The sequence below is a fragment of the Corvus brachyrhynchos genome, unplaced genomic scaffold (assembly GCF_000691975.1).
Source record: "Corvus brachyrhynchos isolate BGI_N302 unplaced genomic scaffold, ASM69197v1 scaffold65, whole genome shotgun sequence".
NCBI classification, from domain to species: domain Eukaryota; kingdom Metazoa; phylum Chordata; class Aves; order Passeriformes; family Corvidae; genus Corvus; species Corvus brachyrhynchos.
In genome coordinates this window covers 1,143,847-1,154,006 of record NW_008238365.1, presented here as the reverse complement: position 1 = coordinate 1,154,006, position 10,160 = coordinate 1,143,847, and the positions used below count along the sequence as shown (strand labels likewise).

The window sequence follows — 10,160 nt, the reverse complement described above, 5'->3', positions numbered from 1 at the left end:
GAATGTGCTTTGGTGTTCCTCTGGAAAAGTGTTGGGTTTAAAAACCTTAGTGTGTGATACCACACTTCAGAAGCAAGTCTGGAAAAGGATAAATTAGTAAATCTACCTGATGTAAAATAGTTTTTAAAGTGCTGCATTGTGCTAGTTAATAGATAATGAGCACAATTCTGCTAAATGTGCTGTAGATCTGCTCCTTGCTGCTTTTCAGGTACCTGAAGCTCTCACCAAAGCATCCAGAGTCCAACACTGCTGGAATGGATATATTTGCCAAATTTTCTGCATTTATCAAGAACTCTAGACCAGAAGCTAATGAAGGTGGGTCACTGGGGGGACAGTGCACTCCTGGTATCATTGCCTTGTGTTTTTCAGAGCAGCTTTGTGGGAATTGTCTCCCTGACAGGTTCAGCTGCATGTTGATGGACACTTGAGAATCTCATGAATTAAATCTTGTTTAAATTTAATGTCAGAGATTTCAACATTTGAAAGAGAACTTCAGTTCTATCAGAATTTCTGTGGGGTGTGCATGGTTTATAAACATCCCTGGTATTGGATCTTCTGTGTGCAACAGCCACTCAGAACTCCCGTATGAAGGATAAATATTTTGACATCCAGAAGCAAATTTCAGGCAGAGTTTGTGTCGTGCCCCATTGGTTGAATTTCTGTTCATCTGCTGCACTTATTTCACCTCTCTAGGACTGAGGGCTCCCATCCAGAGTTCTGAGCTAAGCTTAGTTTGTGTCACTTCAAAGGATTAAAACCTTTCTGTGTGGAGGGAAAACAGGAGATTTAACATGAGAGATCAATAAGTGGTAAAGAAGTCACAGTTTGGCCTTTAAGTAGTTCAGTACAAATCAATTTTGTCCTCAGAGAACTTAGAGGGAAAACCAAACTCAGGGAATCAGGATTCCTTTCTGCTGCATTTCAAAGGGAGAGATGCAAAATATTTGTAAACAGTTGGAAAATAAAAGGGAATTTTATGGGGTGTGCTGCCCTCTGCTGCTGCATGCCATAAACCTGCTGCCATGTTCCATATCCTGCTGTATTCCAGCACCAGCCTGGGTGCTCTGTGTTTGGTCAGGGCTGTTTGCTGAGCATGTGACATTAAACAGATTATGTTTAAATGTATATAAAGCCCAGCATAGCTTAATTCTAATCAGTTTAAGCCAGTTAGGTGCAGTCTTAAGAAACCGACATAAGCCACTTTTTAAACCAAAAATAAACCCTTGTGGACAGTCTTACAGTATTTTAAATTAGTGCAAACCCCTGTATTAGCCAACTTTTAAATAACCTGCATTTGTGGGATATTTAAAGGGATTCTGGTCCAGTTTCAGTGTTCTGGTGACCACAGAGGCAGCTCCAGCAGTGCTGTGGCCACAAAAACTGAACGAGGATTACAAATCCTTCAGAGTTTCTGGGTAGCACAGGGATGTGGCATTTGTATTTCAGACGTGGCACCAGTCTCAGTTTATAATTTGTTTTGAAATCGTCCCTTCCTGTGCAGCCTTAGAACGTGGCCTCTTGAAAACCCTGCAGAAGCTGGACGAGTACCTGAACTCCCCCCTCCCCGATGAGATCGATGAGAACAGCCTGGAGGATGTCACAGTCTCCACCCGCAAGTTCCTGGATGGCAACGAGATGACCTTGGCCGACTGCAACCTGCTGCCCAAACTGCACATTGTCAAGGTAAAACCTGGGGGTTTCAAGTGGAAATGCAGGAGAAAGCTTAACTGCACTGTTAACACCTGAAATTGTGCAAGATTTGAGTCATTCACAAGGGCTTTGAGCAGTGGAGTTGGGTGCAGGTGTGAAGCTGTGGACAGGTTGGGCAGCAGAGGATTTGAATGGCAGGAGCCAAAGCCCATTTCCCTGCACTGAGCCCGTGGTTGCAGGGAGCTGCAGAGCTCACAAGAAGGAGGAAGATTAGGATCAGGTGAGCAGGTAATGGCTGTAGTGGTGTCTGCTCACTTCTGCAGGGAAAACTGCTCCAGAACAGTAAATGACAAAGTGGGAAATAAAGGGATTGCATAAAATAAAACCAGGTTGGAATCTTGGAAGAGGCAGCTTGGGGTAACCACAGGAGTGCAGATGTGCCCACAGAAGTGTGGTTTGATTCTTCTCCCTGCCTGCAGTGATGTGTGTCAGCTCCGTACTGCAGATGGAGCCACAGGCTCAGTTTCTGCCTGGCTGCAGAAGAGTTTCCCTGGCTGAGGGCAACCCCAAAGGGAGCGAGGCAGGAGCATCCCTCAGGAACAGCTTCTGGAAACTTCAGGAGTGACCCCAGGTGTCCAAGTTGGAAGGATAACTTCACAAGAGAGTGACCAGGGCTGGAAAAGTGTTTTAAGCTGAAGAATGTAAATTCATAACGTAACCCTTTTGCTCCAGGTGGTGGCCAAAAAATACCGCAACTTCGAGATTCCCAAGGAGATGACAGGGATCTGGAGATACCTGACAAATGCTTACAGCAGGGATGAGTTCACCAACACCTGTCCTGGAGACAAGGAGATTGAAATAGCTTACAGTGATGTAGCCAAGAGACTCACCAAGTAATCAGCACTTGCAAAGGATGACTTCCTGCATATCCCATAACAATGCTTCTAACAGACTGCTCTTTTCATATCAAATAGCAATTGTTTTTTGCATGAACTCGCAGTTACTCCAAGTCACGGTGGATAGACCAGGTACAGTAATTACCTAAGGTTTGCAGACTTAATTACAGGCTTGTTTTTCCTGACCTCCTCTCACAGCCTTTGAATATTATCGATGCAGTCGTGTTCCTGTTGCACTGGGGTGACTCTGGATTCTTCACTGTGAAGGATTGTCTTGCCCCTGCTGCTTTTCTCTGTAAACATGTGGTCCATGATTTGTCCAGGAATTGGTTTAGGATCCTGTCTCACTCTATGGTACAAGGAATATTTATGTATTTTGGAATTTATTGCTTTTCCAGAAGATCTGTACACAATTGTCATGCCTGTGACACATTGAACTGTACCTGCTTGTCTATCCTATTTACATAGAGAAGGGAACTTAGTATCCAAAAGAGCCATTTGCAAAATATTTGGCAATGTTTTGTTGGTTTTGCTGTATTTTTTTTTAAATCTCTTGGATTTGAAGTCACAGTAATGGTTGAGAATGGACTCAATGTGGAACTTGGATTTGAATGACCTCAGCATCAGGGAAGTTTGAATCCAGGCTTGAGAGCTGGGGCAGGAAGCTCAAAGCTCAATGTTTAATGTGTCTTCAAGAGCTTGAGGAGATTTAAACACCTGCATTGTCTGAATTTTGAGTTGCAGCAAACAAATAATTGTCAGGAAATGGCAGAATTGGAAGCTGCCCTCTGTTCACCTTAAAGAATTGCAAGTGGTTTTCTTTTTGGTAGTTAAGAGCCTTTGTTTTGTATAGGTCTTTTTGGTGATTTTTACTTAAAAATCTGTTCTGTCATACCCCAAGTCCATGGAAACTGTAGTGTCCTAACTCTGGGTGGGGAATAGCAGTGCAATGATTAGTGATGCAAAATGGACTGAGAGCCATGAAATGGGAACTTCTTAATGCCCTTTCTTCTCTGAAGAAAGCTAAAGTGACCTTTAAAGAGAACATTTGCCTTAAATGATAGTAGCTTTTTTTTTCCCTGTAAGGAAATCTGGGAATTTTGTAAGAAGTGGTGGTGGAATCCAGTCCTTTCCATTGAGTTTATCCCAGTTGTTTGTCTGTGCACCTGGACTGCAGTTTTGCATACTCACAATCATTGCACTACTATACTTAAATCTTTTTACAGCAACACTGAGGAATAGCACTACAATTTTTTTAAAAACCAATTTTCAAATGTTTCTAAACCAGGGAATAGTTTAAAATTAATGATTTTGATGCACGAAATAAACTGCTAGGTTATTTTTAAGAGACCATCATAAACAACTCCAAAGAATGCTAGACTTATATGCCTATTTTTTTGTAAAGATACTTTTATATTTAACTGATTTTAGAAGCTGGAAAGTGCTATTCCTGCTAGGTTGTTCTTGGAATATTTAACATTCTGCAATAACGTGGAAATGCTCACATAAACACTTTTATACACTAATTTTCTTTTTTTTTTTTTTTTTTTTTTTTTTTTTTTTTTGGTAAGCACTGGCTTTCTGAAAACCAGCCTGACTTTTCTAAGCATCCTGCTTTTGCTACTTTATATACCCGTGGAGTTAGTCTGACGTAGAAGATCCATATTTGTATACCGGGCTTGTGGTGCCTTGCCTTGCCTTCCTAGAGCTAGAATTCCAATATCAAGGCATTTAGCAATCCTGTCACATCTCTTTCAAAGGCAACTCTCTTAGGTACACTTAATCCCTGTTTTGATTTGTTACAGGAATGTTTAGGCACAGAGGGAAAATCCTGGGGAGTGACCTGGTTAGGAAAACCTTAACTGTGGCCCTTTAATAGTTGCTGTATTCTCGTGTCACGTTCCCCTCCTGAATGAAGTTTCTCAGCCATAAGAATCCTCTGTAGGGCTTCTGTCTGTGCTACAATGTGACATCTAGAAAAAGGAATGGCTTTTTTATTTAGGGAACAGCATTTTTAATGACATGTAGGGTGAGAAAAAAACCAAGCCCAGTCCTCGTTGGTTTGGTGCTCTTTGCCATGGTAGAGTTCACAAAACTGTAGGAAGCATGTGATTGTGGGCATATCCTTGTTAAGTTTTTAGCTCTCCTTTCAAAAACAGATCAGGATGGCCCTTGGAAGTTATGTTGATGGGATTGTAGGAGTCAGGCCGTGCTCCCTTCCCAAGGGAATTATCCCTGGAGTGCAGAGTGCCGGGCACAGCACTGAGCATCACCCACAGCCGGGAGTTCCTGGGGTGCAGCTGCTGCAAGCAAACCCCCACCTCCTTAAACACCAGCTCCTTCTGGAGATAATCCATTCCGTCTGCTGTTCAGGCAGCCTTCAAACCATTCTCATTCTCTCTCAGTGTTTTAATTGTGTCTGAGAGCTTGTAAACAAAGTTCAAGCTCTGTCTGTGACCAGTGGATTTCTTATCTCGGCACAACGGAGCCTTTCCCTCGGAGGTGGAATTCCAATGAACACCAGCTTGGCACTGCTAACTGTCCTGGGTGTTTTTCAGGCTTCCTGCTGCTCAGTTTTGTTGTGGCAGGAGCTGCCCAGCCCCTCCTGGCTCGGGGAGGGAGCAGGAATCTGGTGGAGAGGAGCAGCTCCCAGCTCCATAGGTGATCCCTGCAGAGCACTGGGGAAAGGCAGCGTCTGGTGTGGGCAGAGCACTTTCATCTGGCCCCAATCACCAGCTCCACACTAATTAAAAAAGCCCTTTCATAACTATGTAAATTCTTGACTTCTGTCAACTTGTTTACAATCTGATCTTTAAATGCATTTTTAATTTCATCAAACAGCAATTAATCTACCCCCTGTTTAAATTTAAAATGCTGCTTCTAGCCCCTTCTCCAATTTAAAAACAGCAGTTACCCTTTCAAGTAAGCATTCCTGTTTGCAAGTTGGTTGCATGTATTAGCATGCTGAATAACTTACTTTATTCTCAAGCTGAAATATGCTTAAATTCGCATTAAAACAGGTGACTTGTGTATTTCCTGAACACAAGGGGAAAATCCATCACCTGCACCCTGTTTTTGTGTGGGAGAACAGATTATCCTAGATGCATTATTATTATTATTATTATTCCCCCCTTAACAAAGCTTTCCTTCTTGAAGAGATCCCTGCTGTGGAAAGGCTGCCTGTTAAAAGAAGAGCCATGTGGGCTCGTGGAACAATTCCCTCCCCTCCACAGCTTCCCAGTCCATCTCCTCCCTGGATGTCCCACACGGGCAGTGCCAGCTTAGAGCTTTGCAGTTTCCCATAAAATCGGTGTTTTCTCCGCAGTGGGCATGTCCAAACTGATCGAGAGCTGCGTGCAGCTCCATGATAAGAAGAGAGATGTAATCAAATTTTTATGCTAAAGCAGCAAATTAGCATTTGGTATCAAAGGAGCACAGACAGGAATAAATGGGAGCTGCTCGAGCCAAACCCACCGATGCCTATCTGGGTGCAGAGCAAAAAGTGGTGAAGTGCAGCCAACTCTGCCGTGCTCCCTGTGCCACTCAGAGCTACCTGAGCACATCCCATGAACGTTTTTCAGGAGTAACCCAAGTGAGAAATGCTCCATCTGCCTCAGAACCTGTGCCACCAACTCCTGTGTTTAGTTTCTGGAGGGGGTGGGAGCAGGATTAGGGGATGGAGACTCCCGAGACAGGACATGGAGGATTGGAGCGTGGTTTGCAGAAATACTTGAAGAGTTGATACAATTTGTTGTAGTTTGCTTATGTCTTTCACTTTCTGGAACATCTTTTACAGATATACCAGTATACTGCTGGCAGCTATTGTTAAATAAAATTATATTTTCACTACCAAGCAGATCTTTCTCTTATTTCTCAAGATCTCATGTGTCATCCAGGACTGCAGGATGATGGGCTGAACTATACAACACAACTTATCAGTAATTATATTCTCCAGTTTTGGCCTTCAGGTTTAGGGGTTTTTTTCAGTGGTGATGTGATTTAAGGCAGAATTGGTGTTATTTCTAACATTTATAACCAGCTGTGGTGCCCTTGAAAATTTAGAACTTTCTTAAAATTAAGACCAAGTTGAGAAACAATGACTTTCCACAATTTCTTTAGGAGAAGTGAGTTATTTTGTCAGATTTTAAGTGGAAAGAACAAATCTTGGTAGCCTGTTTTTCTGGGGAATACAGGTTTGCAGAGATGTGTGAGATTCAATTAAAAAGACATCCAAAAAATACCTCAAGTTTGGTTCAACTTTATCCCCTGGGTGGCCATTTCAGGAGTTGAGATTGAATTGATCCCATTACAGAATTCCTGGATTTCAGTGCTCTTTTCCTGAGTTTCAGATGTTTCTTTACTGTCTCCTGCTTTCAAAGAAGTCTCCACCACCCCAGCAAAGTCCTCCGAGCCTTGGGTTTAATCTGAGGGTGCCCCTGAGGCCCTGGCTCTGCAGAGCAGGGACCTCCAGCCACCAGTGGAAGTGTTCTCCCAGACTTCCCCAGCCTTATCCCATCCATCTCTCGGCTGTCTCCTGAGTGTTTGGGGTGTAGCTGGGCTCTGATTTTTGTTTCTGAAAGGAAATTTGTGGAATCCAGAAGACATTCCTGGAGCCTGTAATCTGGGATGCAATCACCTGAGCTTCAGCCTGGGCAGGAAGGAGCAGCAATTCAAGCCTTGGTAGGATTAAATACTTTGTATTTCTGTGTGTCCCTTCCAGCCCAAACCAGGATCCCTTGGTTTTATGACTGAGGTGTGAGGTTGGAGGTGGTTTTGCTGTAAGATTTGCAGTCTTTGGTCACATAAATCCACAAGAGAGGGCTGCAGGAGCCCCTCTGTGTGTGGAACACTGACAGGGAAGTGTTGAGCTGGGAATGATGATGTCCCACAGGGCAAATGTCTGGGGACATGGGACAAGTTTTGTGTGTAATCCTGATTTGCTGCTCTTACCTCGTTAATGACCTCTGTATTTTTGCTAGATTTTGTTTTTATCACACCCCAGGTGACTCAGGTTCCTCCTGAACATCCCAGCAAGAAACCAGCTGGATTTTGGCTCCAGAGAAAGCTGTGGAGCCCAGGGCCAAACAGTTCTGTGTAGCTGCTGACTGAGCAATGGGGGACTTTGAGAGCTTGAGGGGAGCTGGTGAGGCTGAACATGCCCTGTGCTCTCCCTGTGCCACCTCCCTCCTCCCAAAGGTCCAATTTTCTCACTGCAAAGAGACTAAAACATGGGCTGTTTGCCCAGAGTTGTGCCAATTGTGCTGTGGAAATCCCAGAAACAAATCTCTAATTGTTTCCTCAGCTCATTTTCCTTATAAACAGCAGCAAAATACAGAAGCTGAAAGGCTGAGGAGACCCTGGGAGCATCTTGGAGAGATGCACTTCCTGGTGTAGGAATAGAACACTCTGTTAGAGGGTGGTGGAGATTTTTATGAAAAGGGAGAAACCTGGACAAGCCTTTGTATTCATTGGGGTGGAATAAGAGCTTGTGCAACGTGGTTGCCTGAGGGCTCTTGGGCAGTGAAAGCTGAGGATGAGCTGAATGTTTTTGCTGTTTCTGAAGGTCTCCAGGAGAGGATGGATGTGCAGACTCACTAATCAAGAATGTGTTTAACTGTAGTGGCTCCCAAATTCTTCTCCATGGATCACAGTAGGCCAAGGAGAGCCTTTGATGGACTGACCTGAATCAGGGGATGGTGTTTAATGGGAATGGTCCATGAGGAGTTGACTGACACTTCAATCCCAAAAATTTAGGAACTGCTCTTGAGGCCTTTGCTTCACTGAATTCCCTCTGCAAAAGCAAAATTCCCTGGATCTGGGGAACGGTTCCCTCCCAAGTGCTTGGGTTTGTGGGGTCTCCTGAGCTCTGTAGGCAGAGGGCTGAGACTGGAAGCAGTTGAGCCTCCCAGGAAAGACAATGCAGCAGCTCGGGCAGTAGCAGAGTGTTCTAACCTGGGTTAGTGTTTTCCAGGACTGCCAGAAGCTGTGACTGAGCAAGTTGGGGTCATGATGGCAGCGTTCAAAACCAACCCCAGTGGGGGAGGTGAATTAGTCACGAGGTAATTTCTGAAAAGTCTTAATTAAGGGGACATCCAGAGCCTGGCCTGTGACTGGGAGAGGTGAGCAGTCGAGGTGAGCAGCCCTTCTCCCACAGAGCCTCCTGCACTCGGCCTGGCTAAACTGGGGATGAGCTCTCCAAGCTGATGCTGGATGTTTTCCAGAGCTGGGAAAAGAGAACTCATGATTCTTTGACTCAAGGGAAGAACTGCTGTGTTCTTACCACTGGACAGGGAGATGAAAACAGTCACTAAACAAAGATCAAACGTGAACTTTATAAATAAACAAACAAAACTGATGCTAAGGGACGTCTCAGCTCCTTTGCCTACGGCGAAGGGCTTGGCAGGACCGAGGGAATGACTTTGTCAGTTTGCACACAGAATTCTCATTTTAAAGAGGCTGATTGAAGTGATACCACTCCTCTCAGCCAGTCCGAAGGCAGCCTGGTTAGAACATCCCTGTCCACACGCACAGGGGGAATGTGGGCGAGAGGAGAAATGTGTGGGGCTGAGCTCTGGGTGCAGAGCACGGCAAGGCTCTAAATGATGTGTGATTAAGAAGCCGATTGGGAGCAGGCAGACACTGAAGGCAGCAGGTTTGAGAGGCTGCCAGGGAGGGAGCTGGGGCGGGGGGAGCGGCGCCTGCCCGGCCCCGCTCGGCAGCAGGGGCTGCTTTGATCTGCTGTGCATTCCCAGCCTGCCCACGGGGAGATGGGACCCTGCACCACCGACTGGGATTGCTCAGTATTTTATCAAAAGTCGGTGATGGGAGCGGGAGCAGACAGATTTATTTGTAGTTTTCTTCCTTCTGTCCAGTTTGCAGAGGGACAGGAACTGGTGTGGGTCAGAGTCCTGCCCAGCGTGGGGACTGGTCAGTCCTGGCTGCCCATTCCCAGCATCAAGGACCCTCCATCTTCAACAGCTTCTCCTGTTTCTCCCTTGCTTCGATGACTTTGCTGCTGCTTTCATCCAGATGTTTCCGATGCAGAGCAGCTCCAGCCTCCTGCAGGGAGCCCAGTAGCTGCAAAGAGCTTCTCCCAGCTGCTCTGTGCACGTCCTGCTGTGTGCACACAGCTCTCCCAGGGAAACTCCAGCTCCTGGATGCTCCTGCCCTTGTTGTGGGATGCCAGGAAAAAGATGAAGACCCCCCAGTTGTCTTCCTGAACCGTTTCCTGCCTGAGGCTTTGAGCTGTGTTAGAGGCTTTGCTGCCCTTTAAACACAGAGCAGAAGAGCTGGGCCCTGTGAACAGCCACGTGGAGCTCCTGCACAGTTGTTGGAGGTTGTTTTTGGGGTGAAGTTCTTGTTGGGAAGAGCCTAAGGAGGAATAGGATGATCTGGATCCCTGGAGTTGACTTTAGAGGCCATGAGTTCACTTCTTGTCTGTGTCAGGCTGTTCCCATTTGTAGTGGATATGTAGGTAATTAAAATGTAGGGTGAACTATTCCCCTTTCCTTGATTGGTTTTTTTTTCATTTCAATTAATTTCATTTCAAAAATTCGAAGTGCTCATTTCTTTTGGAAGATTTTGGTGCCATTTCCCAGCTGTAGCTACAATCAT

At 45.2% G+C, this 10,160-nt stretch overlaps 1 protein-coding gene across 1 annotated transcript in view; it reads left to right on the top strand.

Annotated features, from left to right (window-relative positions):
- The window catches only part of CLIC4 (chloride intracellular channel 4), a 12,228-nt gene extending 5,829 nt beyond the window's left edge, over nucleotides 1-6,399 (top strand). Inside the window, exons 3-5 of the mRNA XM_008635051.2 lie at nucleotides 209-315; nucleotides 1,502-1,683; nucleotides 2,383-6,399. Of these exons, the coding sequence (XP_008633273.1) occupies nucleotides 209-315; nucleotides 1,502-1,683; nucleotides 2,383-2,547 (454 nt within the window). The 3' untranslated portion in view covers nucleotides 2,548-6,399. The remainder of the gene's footprint in view (nucleotides 1-208; nucleotides 316-1,501; nucleotides 1,684-2,382) is intronic.
- Nucleotides 6,400-10,160: the final 3,761 nt, after the last annotated feature.